Source organism: Ips typographus, linkage group LG10 (genome assembly GCF_016097725.1).
Source record: "Ips typographus isolate SLU linkage group LG10, UJ_Ityp_2.0, whole genome shotgun sequence".
Classification (NCBI taxonomy): domain Eukaryota; kingdom Metazoa; phylum Arthropoda; class Insecta; order Coleoptera; family Curculionidae; genus Ips; species Ips typographus.
This window is the reverse complement of record NC_138431.1, coordinates 7467874-7492795: the sequence shown is the minus strand read 5'-3', so window position 1 is coordinate 7492795 and position 24922 is coordinate 7467874. Positions and strand designations below refer to the sequence as shown.

Genomic DNA, 24922 nt, shown 5'->3' with positions numbered 1-24922 from the left:
AAACTCAACTTGGCAGACATAAAAGAGTACGTTGACCCTTTTCTGACGTTAGTACCCGAATTGAATTGTCGGGTACCAAAGGAAAATTAGCTTCATACGCTTGTCTGGAGTATAAAAGATAAACAACTTCCTCTCCGAGTCCGGTTAAAAATAACTTTTTAGTACTTAATCATCAGCGGTGGTACTATGAACCCATTACAGTGGAAATCGAAACGTTTTCTAACTGTAGTACTGGCTGTGCTGGGGCTATATCTTTTTTTTAGAGTGCGACAGTACCAGTACCATGCTACGGTACTACTGCCCCAAATCAAACCTACTGAACCATGGGAATACATTGCCGATTTCAGTAATATGAAATATGTAAACCCTACCATGTAAGTGCAATTTTCAGTACCTACAGTTTTCTAAATTAATGTTTTTTAGTACAGATTTTATTATAATCAAAGAGAGTGGAAACTACGATCATTGGAAATACAGTGTGGATTATTCTGAACGGCTTTCCCATTGGCCTTATCTAGCCAACCGAGCTTTAGCCCACTTTCAGGTTAAGGCAAACCATCCCCAGGAAGTGTATTTTATACATTCAACGCATCAAACTTGCTTATTTTCTGGATGGTACTGCTGTAAGTGCTAGAGTATATCAACTCAGTAGGAATTAGGTATAGTTGTATATTAATTTCAGTAAACTCAGTAAGTGAATTCAGGTTCTCCAAATCAAACTTAACTAAAGGGACACTGTGTGAAGAAACTGTACTCTATGAGTGTCCAGTATTTCTCTCAGCGTTTTGCAAACGAGAGGTGGTCTTTCAAAGAAAAGCAATTATGAACAATTTAAAAAATAAATTCCATAAAACAGTGTAATCAGTGGTCTTCTTCAATAATCTCAAAACCTCCGACGTTGCCTTGTATCCACTTGGTCCAACTGTCATCCACCACTTTCCCAAAAGTAATTTCCTGAAACACTTCACTTCTACTCAATTCGGTAAAACCCATGTTCTGGAACATGTTGATGCTGGGGGTATTGTCGTAAGTGATTTTAACCACAAACTGCTTGACTTCCAAGTAACTGATGGCGTAGAAGACCATGAGAAGCATGGCCTCCCATCCGCACTTTTTACCACGAGCTGACGGTTCGGCAATCATAATTTCAGCTTCAGCACATAATCGATCTTCTGGAGAGGCAAAAAACAGATTGGTGTCTCCTATCATTGATTCTAGAACACAACAATGCAGTGTGCATACGTAATTTAAAGGTCTTTTGTACTAACCAACTTCATTGCCGTTGCTCGATTGAAATTTCTCTCGATCAAGGATTATAAAAGTGCATTCTAAAAATTGTTTTGTTAAATTGTTTTTGTTTAAGACTAAAGTGGTGGGTTTACTGTTTTCGTCAATTTGCCAAGATTGCTGCATTTCATATTCTTGTTCTAAGGTGAGGGGTTCAGAAGCTGTTAGGTGCTGGAGCTCTTCTGATTTTATCCATTCATGATATCTGGAATTTTTCTTGATATTAATTGCATGATTTGTTCTCTCTCTGGTATATAATAAAGTGCAGAAAATACTTACTTAGGAACATGTTCCTTCCTGTAGGGCACCAGGATTACTTTACGACCCTTAATGGTGGTGTATTTATTAATTATCATCTTAAAACTGGAAAACAGTAACTAATTTAATTCAAATTGTAGGTTAGAATAATTGTTGGAATGTTGGAGCGTTTTCCATTCAAAACTAAATAGATTACCATTCTATTTTAAGGATATTTGTAACAACTGCTCAGTTTTTGGACTGGAAAACAAAACACCATTAGAAACCCTAACTTTTATAGGTTATAGATGCTTGTTGTGTTACTTTAATTACAAACTAGTGACACTATGGTGACTGTCAGATTCTAGCATTTCATGAATTGTTCGGTATCTTCACAAACAAAATGGCGTTCGAAACTTAAATGTATAACCAGGGATGTAATTTTCCGGAAAAATTGGAAAATCTGAGAAATGGCTTTTTACATTTTTGTACTAATAACTTGAAGGTATTTAGTCACTTGAGGTTGATTTTGAAAATAAAAATGTTCACTTGAAAATTCTTGACAATTCTAGTTTTTAATTTTTCAAGGTAAAATAGTGCATGGTACCAAAAAAGTGTATGCAAGGTAAAAGTTGCATCCCATCAGGTGTATTTGTGGTAAAAATTGCAGACCTCTAACCTGAAACGTTCCTGAGATATTGAGCAAAAACTGCAAAAAACGAGAGTCAACTTTGACGCCCTCTAGCGGCTAAACGGCGCAAGTTAGGCGTGCCCGCCCAACGTCACTTGATAGCCCCATTCACTAGCTTTCTTTTGTTATACGGTGGTTTTATACAGAGTGTTTCAAATAAGTGAGTTATGGACAATTTTCTGGTAAAGTGCACCAAAATCTCGCTCAATTTGGGAATTTTTGCTTTGGGGAGGGTGGTCAAAGTAAGGCTGCTAGAGCAAAAACAATTGAATATCGATACAAACATTTTACATCAAGTAGGCCTAGAATTTGACGTAGATTTCAAAAATCGAATCAAAAATTATAAGTTTGGTTTGTTGCTCAAATTTGGGACGCCCTGTATACTGATGGATTATCTAGGAATATGCAAATATCTACAAAATTCATATTTGGTACCTTCTTTTAAAAAATGAAAATTAAACAAGTTACAAGGATGTTAAAAATTCATTCAATCACCCTGTAAACTACTCCGATTATTTTGACAATTATAGGGTGGTTCATTATATATCAATTTGTAGCCCTTGAAATTCTCTTTTGACCACCCTGTATAGCGTTTTTACCAAACGTCAAATAACTGAGTTATTTACTGTTAAAACTGAGTTGTTTGTTGTAAAGTTTGATTTTGACAGTTTTTACTGTGACAGCCCATGACTCTGTTATTTTGACAGTTACAGGGTGGTTCAATATACCAATTTGTAGCCCTTGAAATTGTCTTTTGATCAGAATACCCATCTAGTTTGCTGACTAAAATGTTAATGTTATTTGGAAAATCCTAATGCAAAAATCATAGATCAGCAGGTTAATCTCGCTTATGATTCAATCAAAAATCGCCCAAAAACCTGGCAGATTTTACTGTTTATCTGGTTATAGATAAAACGAACAATAGACATTCTTTGAAGATGTGATAATTTCAAGTCTAAATGAAGGCGGAAAAAAAGTATTGAAGAACCTCTCAGTCAGTTTTGAGTGGATCACAAGTAGGTGACAGCAAAAAAATGATTTTAACTAAAAGTAGACAAAAGTTTGTTAAAGTGTCTGGCATGCTTATTGCTGTAAGTATTTTTTTTTTGGAAATTTTCGTGCAAAATTAACCATAAAGAGTAGATTCAAGGGGTGACGTGGTTTATACTGTCAGTGGTGGGAATAGTGGCAAAAAACACGCCATCTGATAAAGTGACGAAATATGCGTATTCAGACTACACCAAATACTCTGACTACCTAGCCAGAATAATCTATGACGACTTTATGAGTGAGGATTTTGCCAGATTTTTGCATCTTTTATTTTCTTGACACTTTGCAGAGGAGGGAGTCGTAGCGAGAACAGATTACAAGGTAATCAGACCGTCAGACTTTGAAGTTTTTCTGTGGATCTACGCAATACTTAGCGCCCTTTGGATTGTCTCGTCTCTTGACCTGGTTCTTGGTAGTTTACCCGGATAATTATTTCAATCAGTTGCCCTAATTTGACTCAATTTACAGCTGTTTACCATAAAAAATTAAGACAAAGCTACATCGTGCTGGTTCTAGGTGTTATAGTAATTGCCACTTCCATCATAGACTTTGTCTTTTTTGCCCTTCTGGCTAGGGATTTCTCCACCTGTCCTTTTGACGTCTCCACCACCACCTTTACGGAAGAAACCACCACGGTGAACACCTCACTAGGTACGGCAATAGACTGTCAAGTGGCTGATGGTATAGTAATGTCGCTAGCGGCACGCGGTTACGTTTTATGGCTAATTAACGTGGTGGTTGGGATTAATTTGATCGCAATCGCAGCTCAGGTAGGGTGTAGCCCCAAATACTGTAACAACTAACTGTAAAAATTTTTTACAGGCTTCTAGGGACTCCAAACTCACCGCTTAGTAAGTTGAAACTTTCATTCACCATTTTTGGTTAAATTGGAAAATGTGTGCTAGAAAAACAGTATTTCTTGAAATCGCTGATGCAGAAAGTCAAGAAAAACAAACTGTAATGATTATATGAAACAAGTGGTGTTTAAGTGTGAAAGCTGCTTTTTTTCTTGACAAATGCTTCAAAATAATTGTTTTGTGTTTAAATCGCCTTCTTAAGCTTACTAAAACTGTTCTTAACGTGCCAGAGGCCTTTGGCAGCCATTTTGAATTGCCAGAGGCCTCTGAAACCTTCTTAAGGTTACTATGAATTGTTTTTAACGTGCCAGAGGCCTCTGAAACCTTCTCAAGCTTATTAAAACTGTTTTTAACGTGCCAGAGGCCTCTGACAGCCATTTTGTATTGCCAGAGGCCTCTGAAACCTTCTCAAGCTTATTAAAACTGTTTTTAAGGTGCCAGAGGCCTCTGACAGCCATTTTGAATTGCCAGAGGCCTCTGAAACCTTCTTAAGCTTACTAAAACTGTTTTTAACGTACCAGAGGCCTCTGGCAGCCATTTTGTATTGCCAGAGGCCTCTGAAACCTTCTTAAGCTTACTATGAATTGTTTTTAACGTGCCAGAGGCCTCTAGCAGCCATCTTGTATTGCCAGAGGCCTCTGAAACCTTCTTAAGCTTACTATGAATTGTTTTTAACGTGCCAGAGGCCTCTGGCAGCCATTTTGGGACCAAATTTGTTTGGGCTTTTCTGCCTCTAAAATTTTAATTATACCTTCATTACGTGACTTGTCCAATCATTTCCGATTTCTCAACTGTTTAAATAAAATTTACAGACTTTTCCAACTTAACCGTGACATGTTCCAGGTCATGTGACTGTTGTTGACAAGTGTCAACCTACTTTGACACTGTTACGTCATTTTAACTTACCATCAATAAATTCGAAAGTTGTTGGACCAAAATGGCGGTTAATACGGTAAAAGAGAAAGTGTGGTTTAAAGCGCATCCACCATGTCCACATACCAAAATCCTGATTGAATGTTAAAAGGGTTTTACCTTTTTGCAGCAATACGGGTACCATTCCAAGGGTGAAAGTGCAGGACGGTCGTAAAGCAGCTTCGTCCCTATACGGTGACGACAAGGACCGAAGTTCCAACGGAACGCCACTGGCCCTAAACAACAGAAACATTTACTTTTAACAAGCTTAGTGTCTTATTTATTCTATTGCAATAATAAAAATAGTATTTTTCTAAAATTGTCTAATTTTACAACTGTCAATAATGAAACATAAATGACGGTTACAGATGAGATACATATTATATTTTATGACATTGCACTCCTGATAATATTTATCTCTCTGATAGATTTAGCTAATCATAACTGGGTTTATAATAATAATACACTTCTAGCTGTATGATACAGAGATATAAGTAAGACGATACTAATGCCGGTATTAACTACACACCTTGCTGATTTACGGACTTGATTAGATTAGAAATTTATATAGTGATAGAGTGCAAGTATTGAACAATGGAGGCTTTGGACGTGAAAAGGTGGAGGACCACATTTTTGAGGAAGGTTTTTGCAATATGTAGCGCTGTGAGTACCATTTCCTTAATCGTTAACATCCACTTAAGTTTGCTATGCAGTTCCAGGCGTTTGCCTGGTTTATCTTAGCCACTATTTGCATTGTCCTCTACTATGTAAAACCAGCCAGTATTGCTACATTTGAAGCAAAAATGACAGATGAAGATTCCTCATTCGTGGACCTTCTATCGTTCTGTCTGTACAGGTTTTTTTTAGGTGAGATTTATGTTTGTTAATACAAAAGTTGTGTTAGTTTGATTTTTATAGATCGGAGTAATCCACCTTTCATACAACACGTAATCCAGCCTTTCAGATTCCACTTCATCGTTTGGACTTATTTAGTTTTGAGTGGGTGTTGGGCTGTCATCTCAGTAGTCGAGTGTCTAGGTAATCTATTCTGTGAATGTCACTATCACAATTCTAGTTTAAACTTGGTGCAGCACTGTTTAAGGGTAAATTCCGCCAGCATGGTCGAAGGTTCCAAATCACCTCCGGAGTTTTAATTCTAATACTAAGCACTTTGGACGTGGTGCTCTTCTCTTTAGCTTTATATGACTATCATATGATCAACGTATTTGACCGTACTCATTTAATAGAAACTGAAGACGATCAAGGGAACATTGATTGTGACTATCAAGAAAATTTGGATTACCTGTTGCGTTACTTTATAGGGCGTAAAATTGCTTTTGGGGTGTTGGCAACCCTGGCAGCACGCGGGTTCGTACTCTGGCTGTTCAATGCCGTTGTCGGGTTCTATTCCGTGGTGCACCCAATTCAAATCCTACAAATGCCACCCCTACTACAATAGTAAGTCCAGCCACCAATCACCTGATTGGATTTAATACCAAACTGAATTTCCAGCGAGGAACCCATACCTAGACCTAAACTAGTGCCGGAAAGCAAAAACAAAAGCAGCAGATCCAGTGTGGAACCCAGTTTCGCGGACGACCAATCGGATTTGTTTAGTAGTCTCCCACCGGAGAAACGTAACTGGTACTACGGACGGGCGCCGCTACCTTTGACCTACCACGATCAGACCCAGGAACCACCCAGATTTGCCAATTCACGGCACAGACAAACCAGCACTAACAATGAACGATTCTAACAGCAGAGTAATTAATTAAGTATATTTTTTAAAACACGTTTTTTATTATTATATTGTAAATATATACGGGTATTGAAGAAAATATTTGTTGGGTACCCTTTATTAGTTTGCCTACAGTGTGTCCTGCTTTTTCTTGAGTGATGTGTACCACCATTAACCTAAATGTCAACAACAGTATCGACACCTGTTATCTATAACAATACATCACCTTCACCTAGATTTCAGGAATTTACTCCCTGGGGGCCTATTCTTGAAAGCAGGGAATTCTTAAGAGAAGTGTTTTGATAGAATGTGACAGAAATAGCTGACAATGGCGGGTTCTGGATACATTCTACCAGGTCTTTCTCTTGATAATTCCCTTCCCTCGTTTCAAGAATAAGCATCCTGGGGGACTATTCTTGAAAGCAGGGAATTCTCAAGAGAAGTGTTTTGATAGAATGTGACAGAAGAACTCCCTTTCCTCGTTTCAAGAATTTGGTGACAAAAAAAAACGTTTGCCACATATTTAGATTTAATTATCAAACAAAAGACTTAAAGTACTATTCAAATAAATAAAAGTACACTAAATACGCTTAAAACAATAAAAAAAACGCACTTTAAATGAGTAATACATCATGCTCAAAAATCGATGCGATAATGATAAGATAAAGCTGAATATATCCCCTACTTTGTTAATAAAATATAAATAATAGTGGACTGATACACGCAGCTGAAACAAAGACTGAAATGGCAGACCATAAAAGGTGAGCAAATTTTAGGTAATTTTGGGTGGGATGCAACCAAATTTTTCAGTATTCCAGTGGGGCAACATCCAGACGATGAATTTTACGACATGACGCATCCAAACCAGGGCATAGCGCTGATTTTCAACAATCAGATTTTCGACAACCCCCTACTCAACGAACGAATAGGAACCCAAAAAGATCGCGACTCTATGGAACAGTTAATGAACAAATTTGGATTTCACGTGCAAATTTATCAAGATTACACTGTGAGGGAAATTAGAGATGCTTTATACGTTGGTAAGTTGAACCGTATTAGAATACTATAAATTTTTTGAAAAGTGTCCAAAATGGATCACAAGGACAATAACTGTTTGGTGGTGGCTGTGATGACACATGGGCGGTGTTCTGGGCGGCTGGCCGCCAAAGACGACGAATACCACACCGACATGTTGATTACAGCGTTTGATGGTTTGCATTGTCCCAGTCTTAGAGGGAAGCCCAAACTGTTTTTTATTCAAGTAAGATATAATGGCTGGTAATGGTGCAACTGAACTATCCAAAATTTGAACAGGCTTGCAGAGGTGATCAACTCGACGATGGAGTGAAACTACTGCACACTGACGCCGGACGATCAGACCAAAAGCACGTCTACACCATCCCAACCACTTGTGATGTTTTAGTGATGTACGCCACTGTTGAAGGTTACTCAGCTTGGAGAGACACAGTGAATGGTAGCTGGTTTGTTCAAACTTTGGTTAGGAAACTGGAAGAGCATCGCGATCGAAGAGACTTAATGTCAATTTTAACTATAGTTAACAAAGAGGTCGCTGTCGGTTTTGAATCTTCTAGCCCTCGCAAAGATTACAGCAAAAAAAAAGCAATGTGTAGTATAGTTAGTATGCTTACAAGGGAATTGAGTTTTAAAATCAGCAAAAAAAACCGTTAATTCAAACCAATAGACAGTTTACAGTAACTATAGAGGTATAAATGTTAAGATTTGTTTTCTTTCTGTCCAAACTCAAATTTTCCTGATCCACGACCTCTTTTACCTTTATTCCTAGTTCCCCACGCACTCACCGTTGTTTTATCCTCCTTAACCGTACTCCCTTCAACCACAATAGAAAATGGAGTTACAGCAGTTTTGGTGTCTCTCTCTTTCACCGGTTTTTCGGTTTTCTCTAAAACCGAATAATCGAAAGGTTTGTAAGCATCTTTGGTACTAAAAGTCTGAGTGTTCAACGGGGGGTACACAGTGCTCTCATAAGAGACAAAATGGTTAGAGGGCATGGCGTAGGGGGTGGTTATTTCCAAGGGGACTGGTTGAGAGTAGTGGATGGCGCCCCTTTGGTAACCCCCCGGGAACATACGAAAATGATTCTGATACGTGGATGGTTGCGGGAACAACTCTTGCGATGACATCGGCTGCCATTTAACATCGGGAAAGGTCTGTAGAGGTATGAAAGGTTGGACGTTGTTGTCTTCTTCATAAAAACTGCTCGGAGTCGATCGGTGACTGTGACGATTTTGGTGACGTTTTGGTTTAGATCGTACAGGACGTTCATCACTAGAATCCTTCTCAAAACTGTGACTCTCCTCTGACGAATAGGTTGGGTAGTTATGGTGCTTCTTTTTTGAACTGGGTCGCCTTTTATGGCGGCCAGAAGAATACCTGCAACACCATCCATTAATTATTTTTGTACCCAAAATATTATTGTACCCATACCTGTGACTCCTCACCAGTCTGGACTTATCCCTATTGCCTAAAATTATCATGTGATGAACGTCTTTTTTCTGACGTCGACACTCCACTAAAACAGCACAGATGACACACCATATCAACACTAATTTCAACACACAACTGTTACCAAACATTGTGAATTAACATCACCACAACACTAAACAGCAATTGAGAGGAACTGACTGGAAATAGAAATTTAATACCGCTTAAATCAATGTCCTGGCAAGGCGGGGATGAATGATATGCTCAATTAAGAATGGTTTTATTGTTTCATGCCCAGATGGTTCTTGGGTATTTTTTTTCTAGTGGTTTGCGTGAAAATTTTGCATGTGCATAGTCTCGCATTATCATAATAATTGCATTCCTATTAATTACAGTACCGGTGTAACATTTCGCAAGCAATAGTAAATACTATACAATACAGTCAGAAAGAGCCAGTACCACCCCTGTGTTTCAGTATGGAAAAAAGAAATCGTGAATGTGAGATAATTTCTAACCCGTCACTTATGTTAATCGCTAAAAATGGACGTAAATTAATTATTCTTTCATGATTTCACAAACCAAAAGCTAAATTATTTGTATTTTGTAGCTTATCCTCAGGAAAAAATTCAAATAAATCACATTTGAATAACGGAAAATGCTGACTTTATGTAAATTGTTAAACTTCACTTTTATACCTCTAGGATTCAGTGTATGGTGGCATCTGTCATTTGCGCTTTACTGTCACTAGTGTCACGTCACTACTGTCAAATGATATTTTAAAGTTGTTTATGTTATTTTGAACTTTAACGCTTAATTAGTGAATAAAAAAAGCTAAACAGGACAGTTTTTCCCGAAAAACCCCTCTAAACTATACAATGCAAAACTATACAGGTAAACTAATTGCAATTGTTAAACCTAACCTTAAAATCTAACCTTCAAACTTTCCAGGACATCAACACCATATGTTCTCGAATTACCAGCTTCCCGATGCCTTAACTCAGCCCCATTTACCCCCCGTTCATATTAACCACCACCCGCCTACGACAAGTTCCCAAAGGGTGTTTGTCAATCCCCATTTTAAAACTGCCCACAAAGTCCCCGGTCCTGGGGCCATTTACGTAAATCCTCTTATGTACGCCCGTCCCGGGCCTTCCAAGCAAATCCACATCAACCCTAACATCCGCAATGTTCACATACACATTAATCCTAACTTTGCAAGTACCAAACTGGCCCCACCTCCACCCGCAGTGCAAAAACCCAAAAATTTGGTGGTTTTGACTAAAACAAAGCTGGTTCGACGTTCGTCTGATGGCGGAACTAGGAGGATCAAAAGGAGAAACTCGGTGAAGTCACCTTATAAAATTATTAGGTGCCATAACTCACCGAAAAGGCTTAAAAAGCCTATCACTCCTTACACTGCAAAGTCTAGATTTAAAATAGATCGCAGACTGAAAAAGTCACCTGGGAGTGCCTCTAAGAAGGTTTACAAAAATGTGGTTAAAATGGTCAAGAAGCAGTCAAGCAACCATTTAAGTGTGGTGAACATTAGTGGGGTGTTGTACAAAAAATCTAGAAACACCCTGAGAAAAACTAGTACAACAAGCCCTAGAGGAAAATTACTAAAACCCCACAAAGTAACAAAAAGTCCTCCTAATAAAACAATTTTAAAAAAGTTCAAACTAGTCCGGTATGTAGGTTTAAAGTGTAGTGTAACTATTGGTTGATCATTTCCATTTGTAGTGGTAAAACCAATAAGGATTCAGGGAGGAAACTGAAAAAATGCAACCTTCCCTGTCCCACCTATAGAAAATATGGGCTGTGCAAAGGCAAAGACAATCAAAAATGTTTGTGGAAACATGATCCAGCTCAAATAGCTTTATGTACTAGGTAAGGGTGTTCTAGTAGATTGTTTCAATTCATTAATAGGTGTACAGGTTCCTACAAGGTGCTTGCATAAAAGAAAAATGTCCCCTGTCTCATAATGTGTCCGCCGAAAAAATGCCAACATGCAAATACTACCTGGAAGGGACCTGTTCAAAAGAGAACTGCCCCTACTTGCACGTGAAAATTAGCTGCAAAGCCGAAGTGTGTCGCGACTTTTTGGAAGGTTATTGTAGCAAAGCCGTAGAGGTAATACCGTGTGCATTATTCGACTTAATTTAACGTAAAAATTGGTGTAACAGTGCGATAAAAGGCATCAGTACTTGTGTCCCGACTACGAAAAGTACGGGACGTGTCAGAAGCAACGCTGCCCCTATCCGCACGGGAAAATGGTAAGACGTTATACGATAAATAAGCAAAAGTTTGCCAAGAAATGTTCCGAGCCTAAAAACGTTGAGACTCTAACAGAGAATGAAAAATTACGTTACTATTGTGATAGTAAGGAGGAGGGGACCGATGCAGGTGCCTGTTTAAAAAATTATGTTGGGTTACAATCCAGGCCCAAATTGGGTAGTCTTCCAAGTTTTATCGCTTTTGGCGACACCTAGTCGTTTCTAATGGAATATTTCTTGGTGCAATGTAGGTTTTTCCTTATTGTGATATGTACAGAATTACTCGATATTTTTTAATAAAGACTGCCTTTTTGGTTAACTTGTTGTTTTAGTTACTCTAACCATTAGACTAAATGATAAGTATAGACTTACACTGGCAATAGAACTGAAAATTGTAAGTAAGCAGCGTGAGATGGCACCACTAAACGCATATTCCACCGCCATCTATACTAGAAAGCCTAAAATGTCGCTTTCAAGTCCAGCCTAAACAAATTGGTTAGAACATTTGTCCTGGAAAGTACAACACACAAGAAACTAGTTTAAACATTGTTCAATGTTTATGTTATTATCAAGAACAGTCATTCAAAATTATTTTTGTTGCTCTCACAATGAAGGATGCTTTAAAATGAAACTCGCATACCTGTGCATGTAACAACAAGTACCTAATAAGTTTACTGTACTAGAAAGTACTTACCTTTGAGTATAGTGTTGGAGTAAAATCATCCCACTTAACATCACCGTTGAGTTAGATCCGGTAAAAACTGACACGGTTGGGCTTTTTCCTGAATTGCTGTTACAATGTAGCTTGAAAAACTTGATGAACGGCAGCAAACAAAAATAACTTATGCAATAACTTCAAGTCTTGATTTTAAACCGTAAAAATTCACCTAATTTTCAAAAAACTCAATTTTCATAATACAAACAAACGCAAACTGTCACTACTATTTCCGCCATATTGGAATTTTTGACAAGCATCTTTTAAGCTTTCTAGTATAGTAGGCGGTGCATATTCCCGTAATTTTAAAGCAAGACGGAGCCAGTTTTAATGCGGCGTTGTCTAGTTGACAAATCCCATTTTTAATCTTAAAAAGAGTCACGTGACCTTCAAGATCTGTTTTGACTTTTAACTGTCACGTGACGTTAAAAGTGACATTTTAATCTTACAAATAGATACGTGATTTAGTGGATCAGTTTAAAACTAAAAAACGGTCACGTGACCTTCAGGATTATGTTTTGACGTTAAAAAAGTGTGTCCTGTGACTTTTAAAATAAATAGAATCTTTATTATCGATACCGCAAACCAGAAATTCTTGTCTTGTTTAGTTTTCAAAATTCGAGTAATTTAACTCAAGGAAATACCGCAAAAGTTGGCAAGTATGTCTGCAATGACGTGTGGTGGTTACTATGCCTTTCCCTGAGACCACCTGGGGCCAACCTTGCTTACCTGAAGTTCCACGGCACGACGGACTTTGATTCAGCGACGTGTTCAGCAACCGTTTCCTTATTGTTGTTGTTGACTGTCAGTCAGAGACTTGAGCGTTCAAGAAATAGTCGCAAAACTCTAGTGCTCACCTTCATATCCGTTTATTTATTAACAGCATTGTTGCATTTCTGCCTCCTCACAATTTGGTGACCCCGACGTGATATTGGAGAATCAGAACTGTATTGCTGGTTGCATATTTGTGAGAGACAGGCATGTCGCCCACAGACGAGCTGTATTAGCGCCATCTCTACGAGTTTACCTGTACAACTGAAGCGGCCGTAATACATTAGGTTAGGTTAGGCTTCCTTTTTGGGTGTCACTTTAATTACATTGCTCTGGTTGTCTGTACTTATCATTTAGTCTATGCCCTAATTAATCAAATAAGCATAAAACACTCTGTTTTGTCAAGAAAATAATGATCCAACTGTGTATACTGCCCCCTAGCGGTACAAGTCTCAAACACTAGCTTGGCTATTACAGATTTCTGTACTGTTAGTGTAAAATTTAACAGAGCCGGCTTTTACTAAAAATTTAACATTTTTAGCAGAATGGTACTCTGTATGACGGGTCATAGAGTAAAAATAGATTAAAACGGCAGTTCTAGAAAGGTTTACCTAGAAAACGATTTTCTACAAACTGTTTCAATTAACACACAGCCATGAAACAAAAACAATAGGCAATAATAATGATTATAATAAACAACTGATAATCGAGCACTGATAATGCAGAACCATTCACCCAAACCCGGTCGAATATAATAGTACAGGAGGGGGGGGCAAGTACCGCGTCCTCACAGGTAACAGGTGATTGTCAGTTGTTGCTAAACACTTGCCGCGAGTACCACCTGGACGGTACGGATATTTTACGGTCTAACGAAGTTTCCGAGTGAATTTTCTTCTGGTTTATCTTTGTATTAACAGTGTTTTTAGTGTATAAAGTGTCAATTGGATACCGCTCTAGATTATGGTGTTGCTGGTGTAAAAAAGGTATTTTGATTTATTTAACGTCAGGGTTTATGTAAAGGCACTCACCCTCTGTTTTACCAAAAAGTGTAATAAAATAACCGCCTTTTGTTCCGGTCACAGTCTGCTAGATCAAGTTGACTGAGACCGTGTGCGAACCAGAACCAAGTTCTGGGTGTTTTTTGGAAATGACGGTACCCGAATAAGTAACGAGGGGCTACTGAGTCACATTTAATTTAAATGTCAATTACGTTTCTATACTAATCGACCATGTCACGCCGATTTGCCTTATCTAATCAATTTTAATACCATAAATGATATGAATACTGTATGGTCGGACTAAATTAATTCTAACAAAAGGGCGGTTGTCCCTAAACTATCCAAGCTGAAATGGTGGATGCGTTCTAGAAAGTTTGCACAATAATATCAGTTTAGTGACCTAAGCTCGTGTTATATAATTTAACCGGCGGTTAACCGCAATTAGAGCAAGCCTTTCACGCAAATAAAACTTAAATCATACAGTCGTAATTTTCGAAACAAAGTCCAGTAGCGGATCCATTAATCGATTTCGAAAATTGCATCAAACTGACCAGTTTTAGTTACGTATGTGTCCTCCAAAAAACAACTCACGATAGGGGGCGTGGGCAATTGCATTAGGGACGCTTTGATTTAAAAAAAGGTGAGCAGATCGAATTGCAAGGTTCACCAATGACCCACATATGAAATCGAGCTAATATTTAAACGATTATTAGATTTGTGTGTGTAATTACACCGAACACGGTCGATTAATTATACCTTAAGTCAACTTTTTCGTCCTCGATTCACCCCCCTGTGACAAATCTGAAAGGCAACCATACAAACATGGAAATGACACCTTTCAGTAGGATAATGTGTTAAACTAATACTTGAACCTTCTAGTTCTAGAACTTTTCGTTACAATTGAACCAGTTTCAGAGTTGTAAGTGAAAGCAATATAATACCACATACGTTGCTGTCATTACAATCCAGTGACGTATGACAGCTGACTTTGATTAATGTATCGACCGTTTCTGTTGTTTTAAGGCAGAAAAATAACGCGCTGTCCATCAATCGAACTTTATTGCGTCTCGCCGTTGAAGATTGAATTAACGAAGCGATTAAAAAGGTATCGGAACGATCTAACTGTACCCCCTTGAGACTCGGAACGATAATTATTCCGGCAACTCTTCTATTGTTCGGTCGCTCACTTCATTGTTTTGAGGCATGCGATGATAATGCGCGTCATTAAATAAATCGGATCAGATTGGCCACGGCCACGTAACTCCCCCTTTGACCTAGCCTGGTCAATATTACACGCAGTAACTTTGAAATTTCTTTCCGTTACTATCAAAAGGTCCGAGGGAAATTCCTGGTGTATTAACTCGTTGGAATCAATAAGTTATGGTTTCCTATGATAAGGCCACTTAGGTAGGAATGTGAATCGATGAGATTCTGTACCACACGTGTCGTGTACGATCTCAGCATAAGGTCTGTTCGTAGAGGCGATTCCTGACTGGTTTCCAACTCAGAATGTCAAGTTTCATTGGTTGAATGTGTGACTATGACGTTTTTCCTCTGCGAACAGACCTATGTCCAGATAAACGAAAAACGAAACAGACTGTGGCGTTCTTTGTGACTTTTCCACCGTTTCGAACGAAACAAAATCAAAATTTTTGCCCAAAAATCGATGCAAAAACCACGCCACCGAAAAAAACAATCGGTCAACTAGGAACGTTCATTAGTCTTTGTTAGAAGGTAATTTGCATGTTAACTGTAGCCAATTTACATACGTCCAGTTCGTGTCCGCGTTCACCTCACGAACTCTCTTATACAGAGGGTTGCGATTTCGTGTTTCGATTACACCACTTTTATAGCTCCACGGTTTCATGTAACTCTGTAGCTCCATAGAGAGAAATAACTAGTGCGTATGCTCTACTATATCAGATCGAGTTTAAGATGATCGACACTTCTGCAACGATCAGAGAAAGGACGTTAGACAGAGTCCAACTGATCCAAATGTGTTTTCTCCCCTCTCATCATTCAGGAAGCCCTCTAGAAGAACGCAACGTGGATGTTAAGGTGAATGGTGTATGGGTCAACAATATTCGTTATGCGGACGATACAGTTCTGATTGCAGATAACATGGAGGATTTGCGAGATATGCTTGGTCTGTCTGTCGGGGAAGGCAGTAAGAGCATGAGACTCAATGTCAACACCAAGAAGACTAAATTCATGATAATGACTTGAAAGCCACAAGAATTTCAAAACTCAACATAATGAGAATCAATCACTAAAGCGAGTAAATACACTTAAATATCTAGGAACTGTGTAAACTGGAAATCAGATGCCGGATGTCAAATGCTAAGTCTGGACAGCTGAAGGTGAGCATTATGAACAAGCTGGAAGCATTCGAAATGTGGGTCCATCCTTTCATTCCATGGACTGCAAGAAAAACCAACGATGCCTGGGCCACGTAGTACTCAACAAGAGGTACCAATTCCTGCAATTGATGATTGCGGGAAAGAGAGGAATTGACAGGAAAAAGATGTCATTGCTTCGCAATGTTAGACGCGCAGCAAAAGAAGAAGATGCTTTACTAGCATCTAGATCTAGATGCACTACTCAGACTAGTGTTAATTTGTATAGATCCTAGTTATCTATTACTTTAATGCCTTCCATATTACTTTCATGTATCACGTTTACTATTTTGATTTGACAGTTGATCTCGGTCAGAGTACCGTTTGCACGTTAAGTGTTGCTGAACTTGTTCATTAGCGGCTGTTTCCTTAAAACATTTTCAGATCCAAACTCTCTCTAGATTGACATATATTTGGCAAGCGCAGATACTGTCAATCTGACCTGAATTTGTATTCGAAATACGCGTGACCGTTGATTTTTAATTTGCGGCCGATACTTCTAGGAGATACCATAAAACATCACTTGGAGCCCATTGTGTTACGTAACGTACCATAAATCCATTAGTCAACTCCCACAGCCGTAAACGGAGCCACGTTCGGGATTATATTGTCCACGTTTAACGGTTTATAATAATAGGAATACATTTAGCAAGAAACTTCTGAGCATATTCAACAAAAAGTGAGAATTTTATGGGTTAATCACACTTCAAACAAGTCTGTTATCATCTATTATTTTAACAGTGTGTTGATCAAATATTGATTAAGATGGAACTTTCTGATGGTCATTTCGAATTTTTCGGATCAGTAATAATTTGAATCAATTTTTTTTTAAATTCCTAAGTTTCAGGCAGTTTCGAGAAATCTGAGTTTAAACTTTGAACAAAGAATAACAGGTTTAGATCAGGTGGATTAGGGATGAGAAATGTATAGAGGCGATAGAGATATCATTTCTAGTGTTTGAAGATGTGGTCTGCTGTCACCATATTTGACAATTATCTTGCAATACATAAATGTTTGACAGGAAATGTCAACCTATTTTGAAAGATCAAAAAAGTCACCTTCTAATTTGATATTAACAGGAAACATTTGGAATACCTTGTATAAGGCTGAGACACTATAACAATCGTTTCTCAGATTTTAAAATTACAATTGGGCCTTAATATAACGGGACTTTGTCCAATCAAAGCAGCCACAATATCCGGCAAAATAAAACATAAAATACTTGCACGCCCAACTGACCTAAGTAATGGTACAGCCTCCGCTACAAACGGTACCGAATCGACAACCTATTTAACTGTAGTTTTCTTAGCCGGTACCCTCAGTACCATCACGTGAATCGGCCTACTCTTGCTATTACTAGAACACGGACCTATTTTTTCAAATCAAAAACTGAAATGGTTTCCAAGGTGAACATCAATGTACCCGGCGCTTATGGTACTCTAAGCTGACCTTGCTTGCTGTACATGGACCTGTGATTTTACGCACATTAATTTTAAGTTATAGGGTGGACAATCTCTTGAAAGGAAAAGGTACTTTCTATTCACTCAACTAATAGCCTTATCGATGAAAAATGCCGATAGTTAGCGGCAAGTGAAAGTGGTTTTAACAGTTTTTTTTTTAAATCTTCTGGGCGCTAGAAGAGGTCCCCCAGGTCCAGCCGTAAACATATAATAAAGTCAACAGAAAGCGACGCACGCATATATGGCTGACACACATCGCGGTTATTACTTAAGAACAAAATGAAGGTGAAAGTGTTTTGTTCATTCATGACCGAGCCTGGTGCTCTTTGTCGATTTTTTGTTTACCAACTTAAAACAACCGAAAAAACGGCCGTGTACGCCGAGGGTGTGGTAACACACTGGATAGAGAAAGTCGACCGAATCTTGAGGGGAATCTAAAATTTTCAATTAAAATGCGAGATTTGTAAAAGCGATTGATACGAACAAATTCAGATTCCGTATACGTTCGGACAGTATCTGGGTTAGTTGTGGTTTCACACATACACAACAGAGAATGGTCAATACAGGAGACTGACCCAAGCGGAAAATCATTCCGTTTTAGGATAAGTTATACCTGTTTGGTTTAGGAGTTAACTGGAAGTTAACCTTAATTAACAACTAACAAAGTTTGTCAGTGAATTTGATCCTTACTTATATTAGTAATTCTCAATTGGAGGGTGTTTTTTTGGGGGGGGGGTTGTGACGACTTCGTGACGTCACGACGCCCCCCATTCCTACCCACAGCGCTTTTACAATATAAAACAAGAGGCGATCGCGGGGCTGCCCTTGCGTGACGGACACTTCCGGAAGGGCGGTTGCGCGCGCCACCGTTGCCACGCTACGACACCCGAAACATTCGAATAACGACGTCAAACGCGGTGCCCGCCATCAGTTTTCCGGCGAAATTCAACTGTTTCAGTGGAAAACAGTCCTCAAACTCATATTTCGTTAACAGTGTCGCGTACGACGTTTCAGAGCCGCATGTGCCTCATCAGTTTTTGTAAGAGAATTATGCAAATCACATTTTCCGTTATCGCTTCCAACCAGAAATTTTCACCAATAATGACGTGGTTTGCATAATTCGTTTTATGGTGTGTGTTTGTATTTGGTTAGTTTTGAAGGCTGATTTCACAGTAGTAGGATGCTCCACTGATCACGCACTGTTTCCTGTGTACATTTAATTTTTTTTTTCACGCTGGCTTGTTGTTGCACCTTTACACAGTAAACTGTAGGAAATAACCAACCCCAACCCTTTACAGAGCTGACATTTAAGGTAAAAGGTGAAAGATGTCAGAACGGATCGATCCACACCTCCCCAAATTGACCCCGGAGATTGCCGCGGGCCGATAACAGCCCCCATTACATTCACCATTTATAGGGTGTTTTTGCTGCTTTATCGTTTGGTGTTTCAATGTTTTAAAGTACAAAAACACTTACCTTTTAAGGTTAGCTGTCAGATATTTGCCGGTACTACGTCATCAGCAGATGAAAGTCAGGGAACCGGCCGCAAGGGGCGCTGATGCAACCTACAAAAAGCAATGTTATGTTATATACTCTAATTTTTGCAAGTTAAATTGTTCGACTTACTTTAAAACTCTTAGTTGTACAATCCTCGAGTACTGAACTGTTATTTTCCTACTTACATTGATGAAACACCTTAAAGTCCACTTTGAAAGGTTGAAAACGGCACTCGGCAGCCATTTTGATTACCATTGCACTCAACAAGCTGCTTCTGTGTTCTGTGCTTTGTCACAAAAAAACCCTAAAACCCTGCAAAACCTACAATAATTACACCATCACAAGTCTTGAGTTAACTAACCATTAACACACACAGAGACCGTAGATGCTTTGCTGTTTAGACCACGTCCTTCCCACAACAAACACAGTTTTGTCTTCAATCTTACTATATAAACTTCTGCATGCATCTTGAGGATCCCATCAAACAATCCAACAACTCAGAACACAAGCTTGACCTCCCCCCTATTGTTTACGTTATTAAATTTTGACAGTCGACTGTTTGCTAGGGATGTCACTTGTCACTGACTGCCATAGAGCAAGAAAACTCATTCTGGATGGGTTATCACCTGCTTCAAGAAATCCGCACTTGAAATTATTATAAAGTAATACAAATGCACGGCACCGCTTTAAAAGGGCCGACTTGGCACTGTCCGGGTAAACGCTAACTGGAACTTTCGAGTTTCTTTAGCCAAGTTAGAATTTACCCGAGCGGTGATAAATTGGCCTTTAGTAGATCTCTCAATAATTTTTTTTCCGCGTCGTCCAGGTTGTAGTCACCGTGGTGGTACCTACAGGACTTGGCACTGGAAGAATTCACAGATTGTTTACGAATCGTGGTTCTTTTAATGCCATATTTTGTGGGTTCCAACGGCTGCACTGTAATTAAGTATATTGACGTGCGAAAATAATGTTTAATTTTACTAGATTTGCGCTTGGGACACGTGGGAAAATTCAATTCAGGGTTATTTGATATTTTTATTATATTGTATTACTTATGTCTGGGAATAATCTGTTCTTTTATATAATCTAGTTGTTTGTGTGTGTATATGGTGCAGTTTTTACATTTTGTAACGGTTAACCGGTTTTATATGTTAATTATATCGACATGTTAATTATTTTGTTAATAAATCATTTTACAATATACTCACCGTTGTATCGATGTTTTATTTATTAATCATTCCTACTACCCCCTAAAACTTGGCAACGTTGTCAACCTTTGTATACAGGAAGCGCCATCAATCGTACTAAGGTCAACCGACCTTGTCTCAGGGTCTCGTGCATTGGTCGTAAGGTTCAAGTCTGGACAGAACGGAGTCCACCTGAAATAAGTAACCATATTATTTCAATCTGATAACAAATTCAGCCCGTATTTGTTGCTCTAGTTGTTAATTAGTAAATGCGCCTTGTTAGTGTCGGAGTAATTAACACAGTTTTTCTGACAGTAATGAATTAAATATTATTGTTCTTAAAAAAAAAAGGACATGGAAACAATACCCGAGGCGGCGTATTTTGTTCGCGAAACTCGTTTATGCAAAATAGTTATATAATCCATGGTGGCTTTTAATATAAATTGAAAACGGGCGTATTTAAATTAAATAATTTCCGTAAACGCGCACTTTCTTTTTTTGTTGATGTGGCAACGGTGTAATGTTCTTTCTCATTTGACACAGTATTGACGTTTTATTAACATTTGACAGTTCAGAGGTAAAATGTCACAAAACTGATTTGAGTGACGGTTAATATGTGGCAAAATACATTAGTTAGTTCCGATCAGTAGTTTGACAAGTCATTTATTAATAACGGTCACGTGATGCATGTCAAGTTTCTCAGTAATTTTGAATTAAGGCAAGAAACAAATGCACTAACTTTGTCTTAGATGATATCAAAGTAGGTGACGTAGTTGACAGCTATATGACACTTGCCCTATAAGGTATAAACAAAGAATACCTAGTAACTGAACAGCAAAAGGCAAAATCACACACAGGAAGTCGTACAACCACTTGAAAATATTAATTATCAACCATACGAGAAAGAGAGAGTAATCGCAAAGCTGAATCGGCGTTAATTGCTTCTTATAACAGACTCGGGCACCGAGTAGGTACCACACAGGTACCACGTGCGCCACTCAATTTCCTGTCATCTTGTACTTTTAACGGAAATGTCGTTTTCTCTTGATTGCAGATGAGCCCGATAGAGAACGTGGCCCCCAATCATGTGGACGTTGTCGCCCAAGAGGTCAAGTTGCGTAACAAGCCGGATCGTTCCCGGGACCTTTTCGGGGTCCAATTGGAGGTTTGTAATTTTTTTGGGTGTTGGGAGGCGTTTAATATGCCATTAGCGAGGCGTAAAGCCGTAGCCGGGCAACCAAAAAATGCCCGAATACAAACAACGCATTGATTTCGTTGGAAAACCGGTTCCAGCCGGAAAATAATCGATCCAGCCCGGGAAACGGCTTATGAGCTCCCGGGAATTTGATCGATAATTTTCCCCTGTCCAGAACCGTACCCCTACTAGGCAAGTGTAGAAATTATCAATACAAAAAAATACTAGTCCCTCTCTGATCCCAATAGTCTATTATATCAAAAAGGGTGTATCAGGCTGTCTATTTAAGCGCAAAAAGTTAAACAAGCCCTAGTTCTACCAGGCTACCAGGGTCGAATTTATATATGAATGAAAGGTGACGGTCTGTTCTGGCCCTACGTCAATCTTCCAGCCCGGTAATTAAACGACCCCCGTCCTCGTGCCAGCCTGTTTACGTTACCTTTCAATATCGAAAATGTTACTTGTCACGTTTTTCTTTTCGATTATTAACTGCCATAATGCTTATTATGTATTCCTTTCCAAAAATTAGATTTAAGATTACTTCTTAATAGGTTAATTGTATTACCATGCATACTTTATATCTCAATAGGTACTTTTTCTGTCAAATGTCAATATAGTGTCAACCCCGTAGAATGTCACGCCACTTTTTGGCTTGATAAACAGTTTTTCAGTCAGTTTAAATGAAATTTCATGCGTAAATTAGGTGTTTAAAGGCTTTTTAAAGCTGTCCCAAGTAATTTGCGTGTAATTCCAGCCTATAGACGCCTTCCGCGAGTGTAAACTTGCATCATAAGTTAGCCCCTTCAGTCAGGAAGTTTGCTGGGTTTGTAACTCAAATGTAAATGAGTAAGTACTACTTTGACCCAAGTAACTATACAAGTATCGTGGGTTATTTAGATTATTTACCTTCATTTTCCCTCTGCTTAAAGTCCAAGACAAGGACAAGTCAAGTGAGAATATCTAGTAGTAGTCTATTTTACTAGTCAAGTGAGACTAATTTAAACCAGTGTGTCACGTGACTTGGTTTATTTGTAAATTCATTCTTACTAAAATTATGTGGAAATACTTCAGTTCCAAGTAATAAAAACGCTTATATTAGTCTGTGTAACCCAAAAAAAAAAATAATAAAACATTACAGTCATTACACAGACACATAACAGAAAATTAACGAATTTGACCCTAATGTAAAAGGTCCATAAGGAACACACAACTGTCAGTTGGCAAATGCACAAATGTCAAAATAGTTTACAGATTCAAACAAACCATCAAGCTATACAATAGCATGGCGTATTATTTTATAGAGGTATACATATTGTAGTTTCTGATTGTCAAGATTTTTGTCACTCTATATGGGTGAATTTTTCTAGTTTCTCAAGAACTGATAAAGATCCGTTTCACGACATTAACTATATGAAGCAAAAATAGAGAAAGAAGGGCACACGCGATATGGAAATATTTTTATAGTTGCATGTCGTCGGTTGTATAGGGCCCCCAGGAAGTTATATAAGCTGGAGCGCCACGAAGGAAGTAATGATCGTTATATGGCCTGTGCCAAATTACCGTTTCGTTTATTAAGTTTTTTTTTATATACCTACAATCCTTTAGTAGATAATACAAACAAGTACACTAGTGTAGGCTATACGGTGCATTCAATCAACCTTGAATGTATATGAATTTCCATACACCTTGCGTTCTAGGAAACCTAGTTAATAGTCATCAATGCTGATAAAAAAATGTTTTTTTACAGCACCTTTATACAGGTTGTGTCAAGTTATTAAAGTCTGACCATCCCTCAAACCTCGAATCGTACGTGTTTGCCAGAAATTACAAAAAGCAATGCAAATAAGTGGATTAGGCTAGATAAGCATCTCTTAATGTGTATGTGTGTATACCTATAAGGGCGAAGGCACGAAATCCGGAAATCTCTGCGGAAATTGGATTTAGAGAAGTTTCCAGGTGTATAGGCCTGAAAACACCCTGTGCAAAGCATTATTTTCGGTATCAGGAAAATAAATCATTCGTATCACTCTTGGCGTGCATTTTTTACCCTTTACAAGTACACGGTGGCACACGACATTGCAATTTAAAATAGAGACCTCCAGTTTGAACTTATAACGTTTCGTTAAAGCATTTTACTTGGAATTTCCAAAAACCCCAATCAGTGTTGCCAAATCACTACCATTAACAGAAACTATTAAAAAAATAACATATTGAAACAACATATCTCTACTGTATATCCGCATCAATATACCCCCAGAACTTAATGATTTTCTTCCGTGACACAAATTGGCCCCGGCACAATGACTTAAGGGACTTTCCGAACCACCCCCACACCCAAATAACAAAGTCAATACTAAAAATGGCCTATAAAATTTCTAGGTGACCGAACTGCTTCTGGAAGCAGAACGCCGCAAGTTGTCGGTGCTGCAAAAGGAGTTGCAGATTGCCCTCGAGGAAGGCGGCTCCATAAAGGCCAAAGAGCACCAGAAGCAGGAATTGCTAGCCGCAATCGCGTAAGTCCGGTCCTGTTTCAACACCCCAACTAGAGCATAGTTTAAAGTTGCGTGGCCAGAGGGAGCCACATGTTTGCGTAAATTACAGAAACATTCAGAAGGGCTGGTAGATTGTGTGTTTGTGATTGGTTAACTGCCCACTGTACTGAAATTTACGCAAATGTTGTAGACTAAGCTACACTCCTAAAAAAAACTGTAATACAAGCGCCCTCTGTACGTTTTGTCTAATGTTACAGGCGTATTCAAGCGCAGCACGATCACTTGGACAAGGAGTACCGAGAACGGGCACTGGGGGCGCTGATATCGGCCAATTCGCGTGGATCAGGCAAGGTTAGTTCACTTTTTTTTACTTTCCCCCCCGTGCACTAGAGAGCGCTTGCTGTCACTTATTTTACACAGTGGCGTACTGAATTATTAGCACAATTAGTGAATTTATATACTGTATTACATTCTGAGAGTCAGTATAGTCATAAAAATCCAGTTAATTAAATGAAAAAATAAAAATTTGTCGGTGACGTGACACATCTGGATTTCTCGTTCCAGTTTATAATGAGGAGGGTCTGGAAGGGCGTCGCGGCGTCCAGCGCCGCCACGCGCCTGCTCTGCGTACTTTCCCTTCGTTTCATGGCATAGAGGGAATCCACCCCAATAACAACACGACGCGTTTCCGCAACAAACAAGT

General features: G+C 38.7%; 8 protein-coding genes across 10 annotated transcripts; 6 read left to right on the top strand and 2 right to left on the bottom strand.

Moving 5' to 3' along the window:
- The first annotated feature begins 51 nt into the window (after positions 1 to 51).
- LOC145734617 (uncharacterized) lies at positions 52 to 861 on the top strand. Its single transcript, XM_081988098.1, has 3 exons — positions 52 to 374; positions 424 to 623; positions 683 to 861. The coding sequence occupies exons 1-3, from the start codon at positions 187 to 189 to the stop codon at positions 859 to 861; spliced, it is 567 nt and encodes a 188-aa protein (XP_081844224.1). The 5' UTR covers positions 52 to 186.
- Positions 656 to 19850, bottom strand: Mnat9 (microtubule-associated Nat9). Of its 2 annotated transcripts, XM_081988096.1 has the most exons (8): positions 19707 to 19850; positions 19475 to 19649; positions 19325 to 19413; positions 5155 to 5270; positions 1567 to 1650; positions 1383 to 1492; positions 1269 to 1328; positions 656 to 1214 (listed from the first exon to the last, which is right to left on the bottom strand). In XM_081988096.1, the coding sequence occupies exons 5-8, from the start codon at positions 1641 to 1643 to the stop codon at positions 862 to 864; spliced, it is 600 nt and encodes a 199-aa protein (XP_081844222.1). In that variant the 5' UTR covers positions 1644 to 1650; positions 5155 to 5270; positions 19325 to 19413; positions 19475 to 19649; positions 19707 to 19850; the 3' UTR covers positions 656 to 861. The 2 variants fall into 2 exon arrangements, with proteins under 2 accessions (XP_081844222.1, XP_081844223.1); XM_081988097.1 differs by lacking the exons at positions 5155 to 5270; positions 19325 to 19413; positions 19475 to 19649; positions 19707 to 19850 and adding an exon at positions 1742 to 2829.
- Positions 3146 to 5353, top strand: LOC145734612 (uncharacterized). The gene is made up of 6 exons (XM_081988092.1): positions 3146 to 3306; positions 3359 to 3503; positions 3555 to 3677; positions 3734 to 4035; positions 4088 to 4116; positions 5165 to 5353. The coding sequence occupies exons 1-6, from the start codon at positions 3250 to 3252 to the stop codon at positions 5295 to 5297; spliced, it is 789 nt and encodes a 262-aa protein (XP_081844218.1). The 5' UTR covers positions 3146 to 3249; the 3' UTR covers positions 5298 to 5353.
- On the top strand, positions 5508 to 6872 carry LOC145734608 (uncharacterized). Its single transcript, XM_081988086.1, has 5 exons — positions 5508 to 5697; positions 5748 to 5901; positions 5953 to 6072; positions 6126 to 6492; positions 6547 to 6872. Exons 1-5 carry the CDS (start codon positions 5629 to 5631, stop codon positions 6788 to 6790), a joined length of 954 nt encoding a protein of 317 aa, XP_081844212.1. The 5' UTR covers positions 5508 to 5628; the 3' UTR covers positions 6791 to 6872.
- On the top strand, positions 7389 to 8509 carry LOC145734611 (caspase-1-like). Of its 2 annotated transcripts, none has more exons than XM_081988090.1 (4): positions 7389 to 7533; positions 7583 to 7812; positions 7855 to 8033; positions 8087 to 8509. In XM_081988090.1, the coding sequence occupies exons 1-4, from the start codon at positions 7517 to 7519 to the stop codon at positions 8459 to 8461; spliced, it is 801 nt and encodes a 266-aa protein (XP_081844216.1). In that variant the 5' UTR covers positions 7389 to 7516; the 3' UTR covers positions 8462 to 8509. The 2 variants fall into 2 exon arrangements, with proteins under 2 accessions (XP_081844216.1, XP_081844217.1); XM_081988091.1 differs by having other exon boundaries at positions 7482 to 7533; positions 7591 to 7812.
- LOC145734610 (uncharacterized) lies at positions 8084 to 9794 on the bottom strand. The gene is made up of 2 exons (XM_081988089.1): positions 9239 to 9794; positions 8084 to 9184 (listed from the first exon to the last, which is right to left on the bottom strand). The coding sequence occupies exons 1-2, from the start codon at positions 9385 to 9387 to the stop codon at positions 8506 to 8508; spliced, it is 828 nt and encodes a 275-aa protein (XP_081844215.1). The 5' UTR covers positions 9388 to 9794; the 3' UTR covers positions 8084 to 8505.
- On the top strand, positions 9972 to 11827 carry ZC3H3 (Zinc finger CCCH domain-containing protein 3). The gene is made up of 5 exons (XM_081988081.1): positions 9972 to 10126; positions 10184 to 10922; positions 10976 to 11122; positions 11170 to 11365; positions 11419 to 11827. Exons 1-5 carry the CDS (start codon positions 10111 to 10113, stop codon positions 11722 to 11724), a joined length of 1404 nt encoding a protein of 467 aa, XP_081844207.1. The 5' UTR covers positions 9972 to 10110; the 3' UTR covers positions 11725 to 11827.
- Positions 13755 to 24918, top strand: LOC145734618 (uncharacterized). The gene is made up of 5 exons (XM_081988099.1): positions 13755 to 13977; positions 21587 to 21697; positions 24107 to 24240; positions 24477 to 24570; positions 24784 to 24918. The coding sequence occupies exons 2-5, from the start codon at positions 21587 to 21589 to the stop codon at positions 24871 to 24873; spliced, it is 429 nt and encodes a 142-aa protein (XP_081844225.1). The 5' UTR covers positions 13755 to 13977; the 3' UTR covers positions 24874 to 24918.
- Positions 24919 to 24922: the final 4 nt, after the last annotated feature.